The 24220-nt window shown below is 41.3% G+C and overlaps 1 protein-coding gene across 2 annotated transcripts in view; it reads right to left on the bottom strand.

Moving 5' to 3' along the window:
* Nucleotides 1-24220, bottom strand: part of DCC (DCC netrin 1 receptor) — a 1118040-nt gene that overhangs the window by 279872 nt on the left and 813948 nt on the right. For both annotated transcript variants that reach the window (XM_077282231.1, XM_077282240.1), the window contains exon 9: nt 23771-23925. In XM_077282231.1, the coding sequence (XP_077138346.1) occupies nt 23771-23925 (155 nt within the window). The remainder of the gene's footprint in view (nt 1-23770; nt 23926-24220) is intronic.

The raw sequence follows: 24220 nt of genomic DNA, 5'->3' as shown, positions 1-24220 counted from the left end.
TCTTGTACAAAGGAGCAGTATTATAGTAGTTATATTCTTGTACATAGGAGCAGTATTATAGTAGTTATATTCTTGTACAAAGGAGCAGTATTATAGTAGTTATATTCTTGTACATAGGAGCAGTATTATAGTAGTTATATTCTTGTACATAGGAGCAGTATTATAGTAGTTATATTCTTGTACATAGGATCAGTATTATAGTAGTTATATTCTTGTACATAGGAGCAGTATTATAGTAGTTATATTCTTGTACATAGGGGCAGTATTATAGTAGTTATATTCTTGTACATAGGGGCAGTATTATAGTAGTTATATTCCTGTACATAGAGGGCAGTATTATAGTAGTTATATTCTTGTACATAGGGGCAGTATTATAGTAGTTATATTCCTGTACATAGGGGCAGTATTATAGTAGCTATATTCTTGTACATAGGGGCAGTATTATAGTAGCTATATTCTTGTACATAGGAGCAGTATTATAGTAGTTATATTCTTGTACATAGGGGCAGTATTATAGTAGTTATATTCCAGTACATAGGGGCAGTATTATAGTAGTTATATTCTTGTACACAGGAGCAGTATTATAGTAGTTATATTCTTGTACATAGGAGCAGTATTATAGTAGTTATATTCTTGTACATAGGAGCAGTATTATAGTAGTTATATTCTTGTACATAGGAGCAGTATTATAGTAGTTATATTCTTGTATATAGGGAGCAGTATTATAGTAGTTATATTCTTGTACATAGGAGCAGTATTATAGTAGTTATATTCTTGTACATAGGGGGCAGTATTATAGTAGTTATATTCTTGTACATAGGAGCAGTATTATAGTAGTTATATTCCAGTACATAGGGGTAGTATTATAGTAGTTATATTTTTGTACATAGGAGCAGTATTATAGCAGTTATATTCTTGTACACAGGAGCAGTATTATAGTAGTTATATTCTTGTACATAGGGGGTGGTATTATAGTAGTTATATTCTTGTACATAGGAGCAGTATTATAGTAGTTATATTCTTGTACACAGGAGCAGTATTATAGTAGTTATATTCTTGTACATAGGGGCGGTATTATAGTAGTTATATTCTTGTACATAGGAGCAGTATTATAGTAGTTATATTCTTGTACACAGGAGCAGTATTATAGGAGTTATATTCTTGTACATAGGGACAGTATTATAGTAGTTATATTCTTGTGCAAAGGAGCAGTATTATAGTAGTTATATTCTTGTACATAGGGGCAGTATTATAGTAGTTATATTCTTGTACATAGGGCAGTATTATAGTAGTTATATTCTTGTACAAAGGAGCAGTATTATAGTAGTTATGTTCTTGTACATAGGAGCAGTATTATAGTAGTTATATTCTTGTACAAAGGAGCAGTATTATAGTAGTTGTATTCTTGTACATAGGGGACAGTATTATAGTAGTTATATTCTTGTACATAGGAGCAGTATTATAGTAGTTATATTCTTGTACATAGGAGCAGTATTATAGTAGTTATATTCTTGTACATAGGGGGCAGAATTATAGTAGTTATACTCTTGTACATAGGAGCCGTATTATAGTAGTTATATTCTTGTACATAGGAGCCGTATTATAGTAGTTATATTCTTGTACATAGGAGCAGTATTATAGTAGTTATATTCTTGTACATAGGAGCAGTATTATAGTATTTATTTTCTTGTACATAGGAGCAGTATTATAGTAGTTATATTCTTGTACATAGGGGGCAGAATTATAGTAGTTATACTCTTGTACATAGGAGCCGTATTATAGTAGTTATATTCTTGTACATAGGAGCAGTATTATAGTAGTTATATTCTTGTATATAGGGGCAGTATTATTGTAGTTATATTCTTGTACATAGGAGCAGTATTATAGTAGTCATATTCTTGCAGTATCATAGCTGCATTTTTGTACATAGGGATATCCATGCTATGGCAACTTCCCTTTAGGTGTGGTAAGAGGTAATTGAGAAGTACTGTATTTCCCATTGGGTACAATCCTCTTGGCAAATTTATCACCCATTAATTGACAGAATGTGTATGTGATATTTTGCTTGTGAAAGGACGAGCGGTACAGTAGTAATTTGCTTCAACCAAATCTCTTACCCCAGTGATTATTTCTGTGTTTGTATTACGTTATATTTTATATTATTTTCAACCACATTTAATACAATTGAATTAAAAAAAAAACAAAGCCCCAAAACCTAATTAGCGAAATCCCAGTCAATCAAACGCCCATTCTCTCTTGTATTTTGTTGTTTTCCACTCCCAAGCAGATAACCTTTTCATCACGCTTTTTACAAGTCTGTCCTATTGATTTCAGCAGAAAGCATCCTCTGTTTTAAATGCGAACACAATTTACACAACTTCGAAAACGAGAAGCGATCGCTGTACAGTCCATAGCACATTTTTTAATACGAGCTGATGCAGCAGTGGCATGAAGTACAATATTCATTCTTTTGAGAGAGAAAAACAGCTGCACACCGTTGTGAACTTAAGTATTTCTGTTTATTAACCATGTGAGCAAGATTCTTCCGCCATTTACAGAAAAATCTAGTTCCTATTGGAAATTTCCATTTTCTCACCAACATGAGATTTTTTTAGATATCGTGAATTTCTCCATATGTTACCGGTAAGACATCGCTTTCTCAAAACATTGCATATGAGATGGCAAAATATTAGACCAAAAATGAAACCTTGAGAAACATAATAAAATACAAGACTAGGAGACCAGTTAATAATAAAAAAATATAGAATCTAGAGGAAAATATCATCACATCTATATCACAAAGAACTGCTAAATTACGTTGTTGCTCATAATGCAAACCTATCTCTGAAAAGTTATCCCCTTGTATTACCATCAATCAAAATTATCCATCGTTCCACCACGGCATCAGGTCATTATCTTTCACAAGACACAGGCAGTGAAGTATATCGAAGACCCTACAAGTGGGTGACCATGAGCTTCAGGATGACTGATCTTCTTGGCTAAGTTTAAGAATCCTTGATTTCCGAAAGGTTCAAGAAACCTAAAGTCTATCTTATCGCCATTTTTTGTGAACAGTGACTGTTCTCTTTTATAAGATATGTCAGGTTTGGGATTGTTTCACAACAAGTTCGCTCAATGGAAAGGTTTAGATGAAGTCTTTCAGCAGTTTAACCCTAGCCCAAACACTAGACATAGTTATAGCACTAACCCTATTCCTAGATCTAACCCTAATTGTAATCTTAAGTAGAGATGTTATGAAATTCGAATTCGACCAACTTTATTGAATTTTCCCCCAAAATTTAATATGCGATGAATACATTTGCGTCACTCTCAATACTTGAAAATTATAATTGTTGAGAAAACAAATGTAGGAGAGAGGCGAGCAGGAGAAAGAGAGAAGACCATGCTGACCATAAGACCTTACACTTTACAGGAGAGAGCGTACCCTACTGATCAAAAGAGCTTTAGCAGAAGAGAGAGAAGGCCCCACTGACCATGAGAGCTTACACACACTCACTACATGAGAAAGAAGACCCCATGACCATAAGATCTAACAATCTACAGTAGAGAGAGACAACTCTGTTGACCACAAGAGCTTACACTCTACGAGAGAGAGAGAGAAAGAGGACCCCGCTATCCATAAGAGCTTAATCTACTGAAGAGAGAGGACCCCACTGATCATAAAAGCTCACACTCTCCAGAAGAAAGAGAACACCACTGACCATAAGAGCTTAATCTATTGAAGAGAGAGAGGACCCCGCTTACCATAAGAGATTACACTCTATAGAGGAGAGAGAGGACCACGCTGATCATGAGAGCCTACACTCTACAGTAGAGATAGAGATGACCCTACTATCCATAATAGCTTACACTCTACAGGAAAAGAGAGAGTGGATCCCACTGACCATAAGAGCTTACACTCTACTGGAGAGAGAGGACCCAAGAGAGGACCCCATTGACCATAAGAGATTACAGTCTCAAGAGGAGAGAGAGGACCCTGTGATCATAAGAGCTTACACTCTACAGTAGAAATAGAGATGACCCTACTATCCATAATAGCTTACACTCTACTGGAGACAGAGGAGCCCTCTGACCGTAAGAGCTTACACTCTGAAGGAGAGAGAGGACCCCACTGACCATAAGAGATTACATTCTACAGAAGAGAGAGGACCCCAGTGACCATAAGAGTTTACACTCTACTGGATCGAGAGGACCCCACTGACCATAAGAGATTACACTCTACAGAAGAGATTACGCTCTAGAGACAAAAGAAAGGACCCCGCTAGCTTTAAGAGCCTACAATCTATTGGAAAGAGATGACCCTGCTGACCATAAGAACTTACATTCTACAGGAGAAAGAGGTCCCTGCTGACCATAAGAGACACCCTACAGCAGAGAGAGAGAACCCCACTAACTATTCGAGCTTGCACTCTACAGGAGAGCGAGACACTTACCCAATAACTATAGAGATGGAAAACAACTCTGTTCCACTGGGAATCACTGATCTGTGATGGCCCAGGTACTGACCACCGCTATACAAGGTATGTTCCACCTCATATCAGAGCTGAGGGACATTATGAGTAAGCCCCTACAGTGCCCTCTGATGCTTCAGCAGTGAGGGAAATAATACAGGGTATATTTTACCTTATGAACAGCAAATCGAATCTCAAAATTTTCGAATTCGAATGAAACCATGAAATTCTGAAAATTTGACACGAACCTGATATCTCCATGAATCGATCAGCTGATCTCTAGTCCGGTTAAGAAAAAAGTATGTAATAGCATAATGTCTATTATAACTTTTGTCTTGTCTTTTGTTTTGTTTTTTTTTACTGTTACATTGATTGTGGGTAAGGCGAGTATGCTAATTTTTAATTTTACTTTCTTACATTTTTTTTTACCGTCAGTGATGTCACATTTCCCGGCCGAATTTGAGCAAATAATCCTAATTTGAACAAACTATAGTATTTCTTTACAAACTCTTTCTTGCAACTAAAAAAAAAAAGACACAGAATTCCAAAAAAATTTTGAGAAATTTTACCAAATTTATTTAGCTCCAAATGAATTCATTTTATGTTACGTTCTTGTACCATTGTGCATTATATTATCTGTATTTTTTATTAAGCTGTACTGGTATACTGCTGGATATTATCTTACATTGCTTTATCAAATATTGGTTCCTTACACCAAGAATAAATATATCCTCTTATCATAGGAATAATACATTCCGAGTACACCTCCCATTTTACGGAGTTATATTTTTGCCATAAAGCTTTGCCTACAAAATCTGTAATCTCATGGCAGGAGATTATTTATAATGCCTCCGATAAAGAGCAATTTACTGTACCCTATCTGCCTACTGGATCAGGACGATACTTCTCCAATGATTGAGTCACAGTTTGTATTAAGATTCTTTCATTTTCAGAATTTAAAAGATAAGGAGTTCATTAACTTCTTGGCAGATTCCGTCTACTCTGGAGATAAATAGGGAAAGACAAATAGATTTCCACATTAAATTATTGAGCAGAAGTTTCAGAATGACTTCAATTAAGAATGAATCTGGCGGGCTAGAAAACTCCGGGAGATTATATATTTTGTGTTAATTGATAAATCCCCTTTGATTATGTCGCGCAAAACACTAAATAAACCAGAAGAATTGGTTTATTATCATTGTTTGCAAAAACAAAATAGCTGGAATATCAAACTTCTCATTAAAAATCCTTTAATTAAGTATTTCTATCCTGAAGAAAGAAGCTTGTAATTACCAAGAAAGGAGGGAGAAATTTGACCATGCTTCCAAGAAGACAAATAAAAAAATGTCACATGTGTCTAACGAAGTGTCCGGTGTGGGCATGAAACACGTTGCATTGACAAATAAGTAAGCGTTTTTCATTCAATCTACCCGACTTTCTTTAAGCCCTTTTAACTAGAGATAAGTGGATCGATTCGCAGAGAATCGAGTTCGAGTTTAATTTCCTGAAAATTGAGTATTGATGTGAATTAGAATATTTTGAATTTCTATTCACATAAAAAAATAAAAACTTGCCAGAAACCATTTCCCACATTGTTGAAACATCAGAGAGCAGGCTAATATCATACCTCTCTCCTGTAGAGTGTAAGCAATTATGGTCAGCGGGGTTCTCTCTCCTGTAAGGAGTAAACTTTTATGGTTAGCGGGGTCCTCACACTCTCCAGTAAAGTGTAAGATCTTATGGTCAGCGAGGTCCTCACTTTCTCCTGCAGAGTGTAAGATCTTATGGTCAGCAGAGTCCTTGCTCTCTCCTGTGGAGTGTAAACTTTTATGGTTAGCGGGGTCCTTGCACTCTCCTTTAAAGTGTAAGATCTTATGGTCAGCGAGGTCCTCTCTCTCTCCCGTAGAGTGTAAGCTCTTATGGTCAGCTGAGTTCTCTCTCTCTCTCCTGTAGAGTGTAAGCTCTTATTGTCAGTGGGTCCTTTCTCTCTCTCTCCTGTAGAGTGTAAGCTCTTATGGTCAGTGGGGTCCTCTCTCTCTCCTGTAGAGTGTAATCTCTTATGGTCAGCTGAGTTCTCTCTCCTGAAAAGTGTAAGGTCTTATGGTCAGTAGGGTCCTCTCTCTCTCTCTCTCTCTCCTGTAAAGCATAAACTCTTATGGTCAGCGGGGTCCTCTCTCTCCTGTATAGTGTAAGCTCTTATGGTCAGTGGGGTTATCTGTCTCCTGTAGAGTGTAAGCTCATATAGTCAGCGGGGTCCTCTCTCTCTCCTGTAGAGCAGAGGTGTCAAACTGCATTCCTCGAGGGCCGCCAACAGGTCATGTTTTCAGGATTTCCTTAGCATTCCACAAGGTGCTGGAATCATTCTGTGCAGGTGATTAAATTATCAAATAAATTATTACCTGAAAACATGACCTGTTGGCGGCCCTCGAGGAATGCAGTTTGACACCTCTGCTGTAGAGTGTAAGGTCTTATGGTCAGTGGGGTCCTCTATTTCTCTCCTGTAGAGTGTAAGCTCTTATGGTCAGTGGAGTCCTCTCTTTCTCCTGTATAGTGTAAGCTCTTATGGTCAGCAGAGTCCTCTCTCTCTCTCCTGTAGAGTGTAAGGTCTTATGGTCAGAGAGGTCCTCTCTCTTTTTTCCTGTAGAGTGTAAGCTCATATGGTCAGTGGGGTCCTCTCTCTCTCCTGTAGCGTGTAAGCTCATATGGTCAGTGGGGTCCTCTCACTCTCCTGTAGAGTATAAGCTCTTATAGTCAGTGGGGTCATCTCTCTCTCTCTCCTGTAGCGTGTAAGCTCATATGGTCAGTGGGGTCCTCTCTCTCTTTCCTGTAGAGTGTAAGCTCTCATGGTCAGTGGGGTCCTCTCTCTCTCCTGTAGAGTGTAAGCTCTTATGGTCAGCGGGATCCTCTCTCTCCTGTAGAGTGTAAGCTCTTATGGTCAGCGGGGTCCTCGCTCTCCTGAAGAGTGTAAGCTCTTATGGTCAGTGGGGTCCTCTCCCTCTTCTGTAGAGTGTAAGCTCTAATGGTCAGTGGGGTCCTCTCTCTTTTTCCTCTAGATTGTCAGCTCTTATGGTCAGTGGGGTCCTCTCTCTTCTGTAGAGTGTAAGCTCTTATGGTCAGCAGGGTCCTCTCTCTCCTGAAGAGTGTAAGCTCTTATGGTCAGTGGGGTCCTCTCCCTCTTCTGTAGAGTGTAAGCTCTAATGGTCAGTTTGGTCCTCTCTCTTTTTCCTGTAGATTGTCAGCTCTTATGGTCAGCGGGATCCTCTCTCTCCTGTAGAGTGTAAGCTCTTATGGTCAGTGGGGTCCTCTCTCTCCTGTAGAGTGTAAGCTCTTATGGTCAGTAGAGTCCTCTCTCTCTCCTGTAGAGTGTAACCTCTTATGGTCAGTGAGGTCCTCTCTCTCATGTAGAGTGTAAGCTCTTATGGTCAGCTGAGTTCTCTCTCTCTCTCCTGTAGAGTGTAAGCTCTTATGGTCAGTGGGGTCCTCTCTCTCATGTAGAGTGTAAGCTCTTATGATCAGCAGGGTTCTCTCTCTCTTCTCTCCAACTTGTAATTTCCAAGCAATTACAAGTTTTCCAGTATTGAGATTAACACAAATTTATTCATCAAAAAATAAAATTTTGGGGGAAAAATCCGCAAATTCCAATTTTCAAAGTTCCGCTCATCACTACTTCTAATCAGTCTTTATTTTTTTTACAACTTCGAAAGGCCATAAGCTTTATATATTCCCATCTACATTATTTTTTGCATGACAAGTTGTAGTTTTGACACCATTCATTTTACCATATAAGGTACTGAAAAATTTAGTAAAAATTCCAAGTTGGATGAAATGGTGAAAAACACAAACAACAATTCTGCCATTTCTTTTTGGGTTTCTGTTTTACAGCATTCATTGTAAAGTGAAAATGAGTTAGTAACAAGATTCTGCAGATCAGTAACACAGTGAAGATGCCAGACTCGCATAGATTTGTATTTTTATAGTTTAATGATTAAAAAATGTAGAACTTTGTAAAAAAATATATTAGTTTTGTGAGAACATTAACATTTCTTTGTCGATAAAGCTGTGTGAGGATTTATTTTTCGCGTAGTGTTCTGTATTTTGTATTAATACATTCTTGTGGTACATATAGTGTTTTGATCACTTTTTTTGGACTTTTGTATGGAGGTATGGCAACTGAAAAACAGCAATTCTGGTAATACTATTTATTTATTTACTTTACAATATTTACTATAAGGGTTAAACAATTTTATATATTGATAGATTTGGCTTTTGCCGATGCAGCAGTACCAAATGCGTTTTTATAATTATTTCTTTATTTTTGAATTGTAAAAAGGAGGATCATTCAAACATTTATGATTAATTTTAATTACTTTTCCCTTATTTTTATAGTCCACTATGAACATAATTCTTTGACTTTTTGATTATTTGTGCCATATAGTACTATACTTTAGTTTTTCACTATATAGTAAAAATCACTATTTTCGGGAACACCTTAATTTTTAGGAGTGGGTCAATGGAGGCGTCACAGAAGCTGAGCCTGCACCATTCCTGGCTGATAACTGTTTTATTAAGCCATCATCTGCCTAGAAGGGCTGCAGGTCAAGCTGAGCTTTGTCTGCTGCTGTTAAACTGATAAATGCTGCAGTTAGTCTCTGATAGAAGCATTTCCAGTCCTTTTCACTGAGGCGCCCCTCTCCACTCACTCATCGCCCACCTCCATGATGTGCCAATGGGTTTCTATAGCAGCCGAGGGTCTGATGAAGACCCCCTGCCTATCATGTCGGAGCTCCTATGAAGCACAGGTTTGCCATTAATGGGAAACCAGGATTTTTACCGCAAACTGCAGTATTTATTATAAGCGATCAGATGATCACAGGTTCAAAAGGACCCAAAAAATGGAAAAATAAAAAATAGTTAAAAAATATATACAGTATATACACTGCTCAAAAAAATAAAGGGAACACTTAAGCAACAGAATGTAACTCACGGTAAATCAAACTTCTGTGAAATCAAACTGTCCACTTAGGAAGCAGCACTGATTGACAATAAACTTCACATGCTGTTGTGCAAATGGAATAGACAACAGATGGAAATTATAAATTATTGGCAATTATCAAGACACTCTCAATAAAGGAGTGGTTCTGCAGGTGGGGACCACAGACCACATCTCGGTACCAATGCTTTCTGGCTGATGTTTTGGTCACTTTTGAATGTTGGTTGTGCTTTCACACTCATGGTAGCATGAGACGAACTCTACAACACACACAAGTGGCTCAGGTAGTGCAGCTCATCCAGGATGGCACATCAATGCGAGCTGTGGCAAGAAGGTTTGCTGTGTCTGTCAGCGTAGTGCCCAGAGGCTGGAGGCGCTACCAGGAGACAGGCCAGTAAACCAGGAGATATGGAGGGGGCCGTATGAGGGCAGCAACCCAGCAGCAGGACCACTACCTCAGCCTTTGTGCAAGGATGAACAGGTGGAGCACTGCCAGAGCCCTACAAAATGACCTCCAGCAGGCCGCAAATGTGCATGTGTCTGCACAAACGGTTAGAAACCGACTCCATGAGGATGGTCTGAGTGCCCGACATCCACAGATGGGGGTTGTGCTCACAGCCCAACACTGTGCAGGATGCTTGGCATTTGCCACAGAACACCAGGATTAGCAAATTCACCACTGGCGCCCTGTGCTCTTCACAGATGAAAGCAGGTTCACACTGAGCACATGTGACAGACGGTACAGAGTCTGGAGATGCCGTGGAGAGCGATCTACTGCCTGCAACATCCTTCAGCATGACCGGTTTGGCAGTGGGTCAGTAATGGTGTGAGGTGGTTTTTCTTTGGAGGGCCGCACAGCCCTCCATGTGCTCGCCAGAGGTAGGCTGACTGCCATTAGGTACCGAGATGAGATCCTCAGACCCCTTGTGGGACCATATGCTGGTGCGGTTGGCCCTGGGTTCCTCCTAATGCAGGACAATGCCAGATCTCATGTGGCTGGAGTGTGTCACCAGTTCCTGCAAGATGAAGGCATTGAAGCTATGTACTGGCCCGCCCATTCCCCAGACCTGAATCCGATTGAACACATCTGGGACATCATGTCTCGCACCATCCACCAACATCACGTTGCACCACAGACTGTCCAGAAGTTGGCGGATGCTTTAGTCCAGGTCTGGGAGGAGATCCCTCAGGAGACCATCCGCCGCCTCATCAGGAGCATGCCTAGGCATTGTAGGGAGATCATACAGGCACGTGGAGGCCACACACACTACTGAGCATCATTTCCTTGTCTTGAGGCATTTCTACTGAAGTTGGATCAGCCTGTAAATTCATTCTCCACTTTGATTTTGAGCATCATTTCAACTCCAGACTTCTGTGGGACATTAGTTGTGATGAATGTATGTAATGAATAAACATTTACAACTGGAATATTTCATTCAGTGATATCTAGGATGTGGGATTTTATTGTTCCCTTTATTTTTTAAGCAGTGTATATATATTTTGTTTACACATATGTGGTATCGCCGTGTCCATAAAACTCCGATCTACCAAAGTATAACATTCATTAGTTCAATCGATAAAAAATGTAAAGAAAAAAATAAAAACACCAGAATGGAAATTTTGGGGGGGTCTAAGTCACCCCGAAAAAAATTAAGAATATTGTACAGCATCTACTCCAAAATGATAGAAGAAAGAGTTGGAATTGGCTCAGTGAGGGAAAGGATCCCAATTCCACAGTAAGAGCAAACCGAAAATAGGAGTTGGTCCTGCACTTCAATAAAATGTAAAACATTTGGTTTCAGCCAGATAAAACCATGTCGCAAAAAAATGGCATAATCATCAGAGGAACAATCCCAGAGAAAAATACAAAGTAGTCCGGTTTCGAAGAGAAACTTCTTACTCATAACCAAGTACTTCGAAACGCGTCAACCTGGATTGTATTTTTCTCTGCGATTTTTCCAACATGGATGGTGTCATTCCATCTTTCTAACATGCAAAAAATTTAAAATCTCTCATCCTTAAGGGGTTAACGACAAGTCACGGGCTGCTGTCATGGGAGTAAATGCACCAGCACAATATTTAAGTGGTTAGACAGCAGAGATCAGTGCCATCTCCTGTTGCTGCAAGAGGCAGGTGCTGGCTGTATAACACAGCCGACCCCTGCTGTGCATGGAGCAGCTCCTGAGCCCGAGGTATATATCCACACCCAAGCACTGGCTCTCCTTCTTTTTTCTTAAAGACTATTGGGGTATTCAAATGTAAAATTCTGAGCTGCAATACCAGACACAACCTTTGCATAAGAGTGGAGCTGTTTCCCTAAATAATAAAAGGTAGATCCTGTTTTCTATCCACTTAAGTTGCCTATTATTCATAATACACTTTATTTATGCCACGGTATACCGGCATCCTCATTTTCTGTTTTCTCTACTTGACTGTACACACAGTGAACACCGGCTCATTTATTACTTGGAGATTTTATTGAGTGTGACAGAGAAAAATAGAGATTTAATAAAGTTAGACAAGATTTAGCCCCTTGTCATTCGGCAGTTATGTAATGAGGTATATCCACACATGATGCTCATTATCAACCTGCCTACGGTCATTTATTGTAATTATCCTCCACGAACAACGCACGTTCCCTGATTCTGTATATATATATATATATATATATATATATATATATATATCTCATGAAACCAGACATTGGTATTGCTGAGGAGCAGAGGGCAGAAAAGTCACCATCGCTCTGCCGATCCCATGACTGCAGAGTCCAGACCTCCTCTGGTATATCATCAGAACAAACACTGTGCCCACGTCTGGAGCTTAATCACCAAACATCTGCAAGCAGCCTTACATCACCAAGCACAAGGCCGAGCGTCGGATGGAGTAGTGTGACAGATCACACTTCTCTATTTGCGTCTGATGGAGGAGTCTGGGTTTGGTGATTCCAGGAGGACGTTACCCCCTGACTGCATTGTGCCTGCAGTACAGATGTTGGAGGAGGATAATAATGCTATGGGCTGTTATCAGGGGTCGGCATTGGGCCCTTAGTTTTACTTAAGAGACATCAAGAGCAACTATCATTTAATTTTTATTTAATAAATTAATATTACAGATGAAACAACTTTGTTGTATACTGTATCCTATCAGATAAATCTGCTTCTTTCCTCTCCAAAACTGATCTTTCCTTCTCAATCTCTGTGTGAATAGAGATTTTCCCATTACTGAGATAGGAGATGACAGCGGGTGGGTTTAGAAGTTTATGGAGGAGGAAGGAGCTGGAGGCCAACACCGACATTGTACTGCAGGTTCTTCAGAAATAACAGTCAGGGTATGTGCACACATTCAGGATTTCTTGCAGAAATTTCCTGACAAAAACCGGACATTTCTGCCCGAAATCCGCATGCGTTTTTTTCGCTTTTTTTCGCGTTTTTTACGCGTTTTTTTGCGTGTTTTTTTCCGGAGCTTCCCAATGCATTAAATAGCAGGAAAAATGCGAAAAAAACGCAAAATTAATGAACATGCTGCTTTTTTTACCGCAATGCGTTTTTTTCGCAAAAATTGCAGAATGCATTCTAAATGATAGGATGCATATGTATGCGTTTTTTATGTATTTTTATTGCGAAAAAATGCCAAAAAACGCAAAAAATCCTGAACGTGTGCACATACCCTAATGAACATGCTGCTTTTTTTTACCGCGATGCGTTTTTGTCACGGAAAAAACGCATCATGTACACAAAAATTGCGGAATGCATTCTAAATTATAGGATGCATATGTATGCGTTTTTTATGCGTTATCGTGAAAAAACGCAAACAAAATGCGAAAAATCCTGAACGTGTGCACATACCCTCACAGTCTCACCATAGAATATTATGGGCACCAAATCTCACCTCCTATTTCAGTAACAGGAAATTGTGTATTCACTGAAGACACATTTTACCAGTGAATGAATAACAGATCAGTCCAGGAGGAGAAAGAAGTGGATTTCTCTAATAAGATATATTATAAAATTGCTTATTTTCACAGGGAATTAAAAAAAATAATGTAAAATAATGATTATATTTTAAGCTCAAGACAGTGTGAACAATTGTATCCTCCAGCTTTGAGGGAACAGTTTGGGGAAGACCCTTTTATGTTCCTCATGACTGTATCCAGTGCACAAGGTCCATACAGACATGAAGGGGTAGAAGATAAGCGGCAACACAGAGCCCGGACCTTAGCCCCAACCAACACTTATAATGGAGATTGTGAACCCGTGAGCACCTCAACATCAGCGTCTGACATGACAAATGATCTCCTGGATGAAGGGGCAAAAATTTCCAAAAACTTATAGAAATCCTTACCAGAAGAGCAGGAGCGGTTATATCTGCAGATGGGCAGACTCCATATTAATTGATGTAGAATAGGAGGTCAGAAAAACTCCTGGAAGGGAATGTGGAGGGGGGACATTCTTTTTTCTATATATTGGACAGAAGAATCACACCTGAGCAATGCCTGCGACTAGTTTCTCCTGTGATGCAGCGGTTGCACCGTACACAGTGAAACAGCAGTGACCCAGCAAGTTCAAAACAAAACGTTCCTTTAATGTTTTCACTCCACACAGTCCATTAGAATACATAGTACACGGCTTAAGTTTGCAGTCCCTAAACAGGCCAGAATTCCCTTTGTCCAGTTTCCCTGCGTTACTCACGCAGTGCACAGCTGCATGCTGTATCCTCTGGATCACAGCCGGGAAAACAGAAGACAGCCCCTTTACTTTCACGTGTTAGTCCCTTTGGTTCCACATGCCCCTGTGTTGCTTCACAACTGCTCTGTCTGCTTCCAAGCCCAACACTGACACCCATCCCCCTCTACTACAGGGCTTTTAATCAGTCACTGCTTCACCATTCTAATTATAGCTACACCTGTATCTGCAATATGCCCTCATGGCCTTACTACACCTCCGTGAGCCTTCTGGAGAGCACAAACAGCCCCCCTTAGCTGTAACTGGGGTCACTGCCTCGCATATCCTCCCCCCGTTCATACCTGTGGGGTTGAACATTTGTTACCCTGTATGGGCACGAGACAGGGCATCTGCATGTCCCTGTGACCTACCCGCCTGACACTACACTAAGAAACCAAAGTAGGGATCAGAAAATTTGAACGGCACATACATCCCTCCCCTTTGCGTTTCTCCTCCACACTTCATTACGGGACCACCAACCCCATTCCCCATTGCAGAAGCCAAGCCCTCTTTTCTGTTTAAATGTAGATTTGGGCCAGTTTTGGGTGGTCTCTACTTTGTTTATTTTGGGTTCACCAACCCTGTGGGTCATCCTGTCACCTATCTGCTTTCAGGCCCCTGGTACCGTTTCCTCTGTACCATTACCCATGCCTCAGTGACTATATCACGCTGAATGCCGCAGACGGCGCCGGCAACTCCAAGCACATGTCTGAATTACGTCGCACCCGAACCTGAGCCTCCCTACACTGCTGTTTATCGAGCACTCTATCTAATTTTCCCTTACCCCTGGCCCCATCTTTAACCAGTGCCAGAGGGATCCTTGTGCACACATCCCCAATCGTCTCTGCCACCATACACCCTCGGCTCTTCTCATACCTGTTTTTTTAATACCTGCATCTCTGTGTGGAACCCTGGATCTGAGCTGTCCCAACCTTACCAGGTAACACCTTCAGCTTGGGGTTCAATGGGGTCCCCATGACCTTTAGTGCCACAACCTCTAGAGGGAGCATATCGGGGTTAAACTCTAACCTTAATTGGCAACCTCTGTGGCAGATATCTTATCATCTTAGGGTTCTACGCCCGAAACAACATTTTCAATTTCTCCTGCTGTTACCTCTAAGGGGAGCCTATCGGGATTACACTCAGGTTACACTTAGGTTGGCGACCCCAATGGCAGGTATCTCACTATCTCCGGGTTCTACACCCGGCACAACATTTTCCATGAGAGGGTTGACATTGGTCTCCTACAGGGACCAAAACAGGGGCAAGTCTCTCCCCAACACAGTCCCATATGGAAGGGTCTTTGCCACTCCTACCACATGTTTAATGTCCCCACATGGTGTAGAAAAATCAGCCTCCGTGGTTGGGTACTCCTGGATTTCCTCGTGGATACCCATCACCTCCACTTTCTGTCCTTTGGTGTTGTCCCCAGCAACAAGGGACCTATGGACCAGAATCACTTTACTCTCTGTGTCCTGGAGAGTCTCTGTTCGGCACCCGTTCACGAATACCTAGCACAATCGTGGTTTGTTGCCAACAGTGCCCATAGTGATGGCACAAACTGGCTGGGCACACAGACTCATGGCGAGTGTCCCCGCAGACCATAGGCTCAGATGTCACCGAACAGTTACTAGTCCTATGCCCGGGCTCTGGCTCAATGTCCTGAGTGGATTTATACAGCTCAATCAATTCTATCAGCAGTTCCTAGGTCCCTTAGCCCAACCCAATGCTGCACAGTGGACGGCAGAGCCCTCACCATCCGTTCAGCCACGATTCACTCCATCATCTCGAATGGGGAAAAATCTCAGGCTGGAGCCATTCCTCCACCAACTTATTGCAGTTGGGGTCACTTCATGACTTTGCTGATCGCCCCTCACCTTAGGGGTCTCCTCTTTACACCGCTGAAGCTCTGCTAACTTCCCCTGCAGAGCCTCTTGCTGCCGCTGCTGCTGCAACTGCATCTCCTGCTGCTACAGAACCTCTTGCTGTGAACGCTGAAACTGCAGCGCCTCTTGCTGAAACCTTTGCAAATTGAGCACAACCTGCTCCAAAAATTCCTCCATTTCTTCAGCTGACTTGCACAACTATTTGCAGCACTCTCTGGGGTATGCCTAAATTACCACGGCCCGCATTCTTTCCACCATATGTGATGCAGCGGTAGCACCGTATGCAGTGAAACGGCAGTGACCCAAGCAAGTTCAGAAAAAAATGTTCCTTTAATGTGTTACTTCACACAGTCCATTAGAATACATAGTACACGGCTTTAGTTTGCAGTCCCTAAACAGGCCGGACTTCCCTTTGTCCAGTTTCCCTGGGTGACCGCACGCCAGGACCAAGTTTTTTTACTCACGTAGTGCACAGCATGCTGTACCCTCCGGATCGCAGCCTTTGGTTCCATGAGCCCCTGTGTTGCCTCACACAGGGAGTGCTCTGCACTCAACTGCTCTGTCTGCTTGCAAGACCAATACTGACAACCCTTCCCCTCTATTACAGGCTTTTAATCAGTCACTGCTTCACCATTCTAATTACAGCTACACCCGTGTCTGCAATACGCCCTCATGGCCTTACTACACCTCTGTGCGCATTCTAGAGAGCACAAACAGCGCCCCCTAGCTGTAACAGAGGTCACTGCCTCACACTCCATACAGGAGGCATCTTGAAGCTGTCATCATCAACAAAAGCTTTTGTATGAAATATTAAATACATTTCAGTAAGCGTGTTCAATACTTCTTCCCTGTGTTATTTCTCATTATTACACATAATTTATGTACATCTCTGGTTTGATTTCTTTGCCTGTGTAGATTGGATATGTTGTTACCGACATCCAGTGAGAGTCTCATGTCAAGAGCACCTTTAGAAATAGATTTACTTAGAAAATTGGTGATGAGTTCAATACTTTAGATGCTGTTTAAGGGAATGATATGACTAATAAAATGGTTCTATTATAATAGTAATAATAATAACAAAACTTAAATAATATACATTTTTTGGCTTTGCACATCTTATCCGCCACATCCTAACAATATTATTTTCAAACTGGCATACGGCGACACAGCTTATGAAAGCTGATTGCTCGTCATTGGAAATTATTCCAGATTTTCCTGAACCTCCCCCCCCCCATGCTCTAAAACGAGCAGAGCCGCAGAATCGAAGCATATCACAAGGAAACAGCTGGAAACCTTGAGGTCCAGACAAGGGAGGAATCGAAGGCAGCCTCCAAATCCTATTTCAGCAAGCACCCGCTCGCCCACTCGCCCTTTCGCCCTCCCTGACTGATTATCCAGCTGATACATTAACAATCCCTTTCTTCTTCATTATTGAAGATGAAAAGGCCCACAATGCATTGCTGCACACTCATCACGGCACCCAGTATGACCAGTAATGATGGACTTAACAGCTTTAGGTAATGTTATCGATCATGGCATTGATCTACCTTTTGCCCAAAAAACATAAAGAACAGCTGGTGATTAATGTGAAAGCGCAGATCGCACCACATCGGAGAAGCAAAGTTACTCAGGAAAGTTTCTCCAAACCCAAAATGTACGGAGCCGGTGACTGCAAGCGATCAGTAAAGTTCGGCATCCGTACCGAACACCTACTGTTCGTGCACTGACACCGAACACGGACTTCACCAGGAAGTCTGTGTTACTGTTGGAGTTCGGCCCCCTGAACACCGGGTGTTTGTCATGCTGTCATGTGCATGACAGAGCGGAAAACACTGCTTCTGATGGGCGGTGAAATCATATCCGCTGGTCAGAGAGCCGCGGTTCCCACGATGTCAAACGACAAAGTGAGCACTCACCAGTGATCGGAGGTATAAAGTTTACTTCCGGTCATTGGTGTCGGCTGATGGGACTACCGCTCACATCAGCCTATGCCTGCTGCTGCTAATAACAGCGAGAGCAGGAGCTGCTGAAGGTAGCAGTAGTCCCATCAGCTGACACCAGCGACCGGAGGTAAACTTTATACCTCCGACGACAGCTGCGCACTCACTCTGTCTGACCAGCGGTGATGATTTTACCGCAGATCAGAAGTGGCATTTTCCACGCTGTCATGCACATGATAGCATGGCAAATACTGGATGTTTGGGCCCCCCATTCAAGTGAATGGTGTCCAGGTTCGGGTCCGAGTCGTATTCTGCTACCCGAACTCGAACTTTTTGTAACTGTTCGGCTGAATTTGCCAGACCCAAACATCCAGATGTCCACCCAACTGTAGTCAGGACTCTGCAGGAATATGTATCTGATCCATGTACATATCTACCAGAAACAAAGTCCAATTCTCAATCTATTTTCCTATATATCAGATACAGTAAATACAATAAAAAAAAACCTAATTATTACAATTTCTTTAATTGGCTGCAGTGTACTGATAATATTGCTATGCCAGCACTGAACCAACCAGATATCTTCTCCTGCTCCTCTTTCCCTCTCACATCAAAAACAAATGAGAAGCTGCAGCTGCGTCCCCCTCCTCTTCCCTCATCTCATTCTTTTTCAAATGATATTTTTAGGAACTCAGTGAAACAGTAAATATTTACAGAGACTCTTCAGATTGTGAAACTTTGGAATACTGATAATTAACAAAGGACATTTCTGTCTCTTGCTAAATATCTGCAAATAGCCCTTTAAAGAAACGATAAGTTGCTAACTAGTTACTCAACTCTGCTAAATCTGTTTTACCTAAGATTTCAAAGATTGTGGACCAAAAACATGAACTTGAGCTTCCCCAGATCATAGGCCATTTCTTCATAATTGTCTATTTGTTTCTGTTTATTCCTTTTTTAAACTTTGCTGGCTTCTTTTTTATCTATTATCTATCTCTCTATCTATCTATCATCCTTCTATTATCTATCATCTATCATCTATCTATTATCTATCTATATATCTACCTATCTATTATCTATATAATTATATATTATCTATCTATCATCTATCTATTATCTATCTATCTATCTATCTATTATCTATCTATTATCTATATATCTATTATCTATCATCTATCTATTATCTATCTATTATCTATCATCTATCTATTATCTATCATCTATCTATCTATTATCTATCTATTATCAATAATCTATCTATCTATCTATCTTTCAATCTATTATGTATCCACTAGATGGTGGCCCGATTCTAACGCATCGGCTATACTAGAATATGCATGTCCACGTAGTATATTGCCCAGCCACATAGTATATTGCCCAGCCACGTAGTATATTGCCCAGCCACGTAGTATATTGCCCAGCCACGTAGTATATTGCCCAGTGAGGTAGTATATTGGCCAGCCACGTAGTATATTGCCCAGTCATGTAGTATATTGCCCAGCCACGTAGTATATTGCCCAGTCACGTAATATGTTGGCCAGCCACGTAGTATATTGCCCAGTCATGTAGTATATTGCCCAGCCACGTAGTATATTGCCCAGTCACGTAGTATATTGCCCAGCCACATAGTATATTGCCCAGCCACGTAGTATATTGCCCAGCCACGTAGTATATTGCCCAGTGAGGTAGTATATTGGCCAGCCACGTAGTATATTGCCCAGCCACGTAGTATATTGCCCAGCCACGTAGTATATTGCCCAGTGACGTAGTATACAGCACAGAGCCACGTAGTATATTTCCCAGCCATGTAATATGTTGGCCAGCCACGTAGTATATTGCCCAGTCATGTAGTATATTGCCCAGCCACATAGTATATTGCCCAGTCACGTAGTATATTGCCCAGCCACATAATATATTGCCCAGCCACGTAGTATATTGCCCAGTGAGGTAGTATATTGGCCAGCCACGTAGTATATTGCCCAGCCACGTAGTATATTGCCCAGCGATGTAGTATATTGCCCAGCCACGTAGTATATTTCCCAGCCATGTAGTATATTGCCCAGCCACGTAGTATATTGCCCAGTGATGTAGTATACAGCACAGAGCCACGTAGTATATTTCCCAGCCACGTAATATGTTGGCCAGCCACGTAGTATATTGCCCAGTCACGTAGTATATTGCCCAGCCACATAGTATATTGCCCAGCCACGTAGTATATTGCCCAGTGAGGTAGTATATTGGCCAGCCACGTAGTATATTGCCCAGCCACGTAGTATATTGCCCAGCGATGTAGTATATTGCCCAGCCACATAGTATATTTCCCAGCCATGTAGTATATTGCCCAGCCCACGTAGTATATTGCCCAGCCACGTAGTATATTTCCCAGCCATGTAGTATATTGCCCAGCCACGTAGTATATTGCCCAGTGATGTAGTATACAGCACAGAGCCACGTAGTATATTTCCCAGCCACGTAATATGTTGGCAAGCCACGTAGTATATTGCCCAGTCACGTAGTATATTGCCCAGCCACATAGTATATTGCCCAGCCACGTAGTATATTGCCCAGCGATGTAGTATATTGCCCAGCCACATAGTATATTTCCCAGCCATGTAGTATATTGCCCAGCCACGTAGTATATTGCCCAGTGACGTAGTATACAGCACAGAGCCACGTAGTATATTTCCCAGCCACGTAGTATATTGCACAGCCCACGTAGTATATTGCCCAGCCACGTAGTATATTGCCCAGCCACGTAGTATATTGCCCAGTGATGTAGTATATTGGCCAGTGACATAAAATAAAAAATAAACATATACTCACCTTAGTCCTGGCTGCTGTGTACGGTGCACGCGGCAGCTTCCGGTCCCAGGGTTGGTATGACTATCAGCGCAGGACCTGTGATGACGTTGCGGTCACATGACCGTGACATAATGGCAGATCCTTCTCCCATAGCATCCTTAGCACCGGAACCTGCCGGCGGACAGGACGCGACGTCGGAGGGAGAGAATAACGTTTTTATTATTATTATTATTATTATTATTATTTGTAACATTAGATCGTTTTACTATTGATGCAGCATACGCAGCATCAATAGTAAAAACTTGGTCACATAGGGTTAATAGCTGTGTAACCGGAGTGCGTTACACCGCGCTCCGGTAACGCTGGCATTAACCCTGTGTGAGGGCTGACTGGATGACTGGAGGGGAGTATGGGGCGGGCACTGACTGCGGGGAGGAAAGAGCGGCCATATTGCCGCCAGACTGTGGCCATCGCTGATTGGTCGTTGCAATGGTTGTGGGCGTTTTGCCACGACCAATCAGCGACTTGGATTCCATGACAGACAGAGGCCGCGACCAATGAATAACCGAGACAGACGGAAGTGACCCTTAGATAATTATATAGTAGGATTATCTGTTATCTATCTATTTATTATCTATATATCTATGTATCATCTATCTATTATCTATCTATTATCTATCATCCTTCTATTATCTATCTATCATCTTTCTATTATCTATCTATTATCTATCATCTATCTATCTATCAATCATATAATGGTAGACAAACTTTATGAACTTTTTATACAAGTTTTACTAAACATTTCCTTTCTGACTAGATTAAGTAATAGCTCATTATGGCCGCTCAATATTTACAGAAAAAAAGATCCGTGTTTCTATGAATATCAGACGGATTAATCGCATAGAAGAACGGTTTGTTTCTTTAGTTAACACACTATCAGCTTACTGCGCTCCTTACTCTTCCCCTTAATAATCACCGTTATTACACATCTATAAAGTGAAGCCGCGGCGGATGCCACACGGAGCTGCACAATTAATCTCTTGTGTGTGAATAGAAGGACATCAATGTAGATTATGGTAACGTCTAATACTTTTATCCTAAGAGCAAACTATTGAACATTTACATAGAAAATCTTTTTTTTTTTTTCTTTTTAATTACGATCGTCTTTTGACATTTTGAAGAAGGGGAAAAATGAGAAATAAATGATAATTCTTCAGCGCTCTGTATGGGGTAGAAAAAGATTACGCACGTTTTCTGTCGGCCGTGATTAAAATGACGACTTATGGGTCTTGGGTAAAATTATACATCATAGGAAGGGTAAGCTTAGGAAGATTTAATCTTTGGCTCTGACATAAAAGCTTCCGTCTAAATTGTGAGCATCTTTACGGGAAAAAAAAGAAGATACAAAAAACCCAGTTCAGAATGAGCAATCTCATAAAAGGATAAGAGGGGATTTTTATTTAAAGGATTTTTTTGTCTCTATAAGATTTATCCTTTAAAATGATAAAAAACCTGGATTTTAGGGCAATGCAATATTGCTTAATGGGCCTTTTGCTAAAAAAAAGTGTCCACAGCCTCCTCCTCTAATACAGTGAAATATTTGTACATTTATGGCCTACCTGACTGAAAGGAAGCAACTCACAGCAACCAATCACAGTGAAACTTTTCAAGTTATGCTCATATTTCCTAGGCTTGCTTCTCTTCTCATAGCTACCTGCCCGGTCCTCACTCACTTTCTCTTCACTTTTCTCATTGCTCTTCTCTTCGGTCTCCTCTTTACTCTTCTCTTCTGTCTTCTCTTTGGTCTTCTCTTCAGTCTTCTCTTCAGTCTTCTCTTTAGTCTTCTCTTCACTCATCTCTTCGCTATTCTCTTCTCTTTACTCTCCTCTTCACTCTCCTCTTCACTATCATCTCCACTATCCTCTTCAGTATGCTCTTCCGTCTTCTCTTCAGTCTTCTCTTCACTCTCCTGTTTGGTCTCCTCTTCAGTACGCTCTTCCGTCTTCTCTTCAGTCTTCTCTTCAGTCTTCTCTTCACTCTCCTGTTTGGTCTCCTCTTCAGTACGCTCTTCAGTCTTCTCTTCACTCTTCTCTTCAATATTCTCTTCACTCTCCTCTTTGGTCTCCTCTGCAGTCTACTCTTTGGTCATTTATTTTTAGAAACTTCTCTTTAGAAACTTTCTTTTAGTTTTCTCTTTAGTTTTTGATCCAGATCTTCCGGCAAAGACTAGACCCGATCACATGGGGAACAAAACACGTCAGTAACCTAATCGTGTGGGTATACAAATGCTAGCCTTAGCACCCCTGGTGACCATGTGAGGCCTAGTTAGCAGAAAGACCTAAATTGAGGATCAGAGAGAAGTCCAAAGAAAAGACTGGTCCAAAACTAGTCTGAAGCAAATGGTGGAGCTGACGTGGAGTTACGGCACCAGAACAAATGAGAGGAGGGCCTATGAAAGGTGTGTAACACCTTATTATTTTTAACCTCTTTCCTCCTCTCCTTTTAGGAGTCTGGAGAGACCTCAGAGCTCAAATAAGGTATATTTGAAAAGGATCAAATTTTATTCAGACTGAATCAAATGTCTTCCGGTGCTGACTGGGCCTGACTTGGCTTCACACAGTCAAGACATATTATTGACATCACTGTTGTGCGTCAGGTCACGGGTGGCGCAGTCAAGCTGAGTCAGTGCTTGAAGATATACCCAACCTAAAACAAAGATTCAGAGAGTTCGTGAGGAGGAAGTGGAGCAGCAGGAAAATGTCGGAATTGGCCTAGGACAAGTGAATTTAATATCTCATTCTTTTTTAACCCTTTCTTGGGATCTTAGAGACTCCTTCCCACCAATGTTATTCATGAACCAGCACCATCAGGATGCTATAAGTTCCTACCCGATAGGGGAACACAAGAGGAAAGTCATCGAAAAGATTAATTTGATACATGATACTTATGCACTTACACTCAGGTTGTGTAGCCACCTTGACTGGTTGTGAGCTCTCACCGGGTCCCCATTCATTATAAGCTACGATACGGAAAGAGTAAGTCTCCTCTGGTTTCAGATTGCCCACTGTTAGCTGCAAGGCCACAGGCTGTGACGTGTTTAACGCCCGTTCCCTGTATGAAAAGAAAGCCAACGTTATTTTATCACCACAAAAAAGCAAGAAAACATAACTAATACAATACAAATAATCAAATTACCCATGGTGTTATATGTTAGCAACAGTGATGGGCGATATAAGAAACATTTGTGTCTTAATGGTGGTCATTATGGACTTTTTGGACAAGGCTTATGGCCAATTTTCAGGTGTTTTGAGATAACCATGATTTTGTCCTTGCCTTATATTTATTGTCAGGGTATAAGCTCCTCATCTTGGCTCAAGCAGTGGAATTTTCTTATCTGTCATTTACC

This window comes from Ranitomeya variabilis, chromosome 1 (assembly GCF_051348905.1).
Source record: "Ranitomeya variabilis isolate aRanVar5 chromosome 1, aRanVar5.hap1, whole genome shotgun sequence".
In the NCBI taxonomy this organism is placed as follows: Eukaryota; Metazoa; Chordata; class Amphibia; order Anura; family Dendrobatidae; genus Ranitomeya; species Ranitomeya variabilis.
Note: the sequence above shows the minus strand (reverse complement) of the source record. Positions and strands in the feature narration are given on the sequence as shown.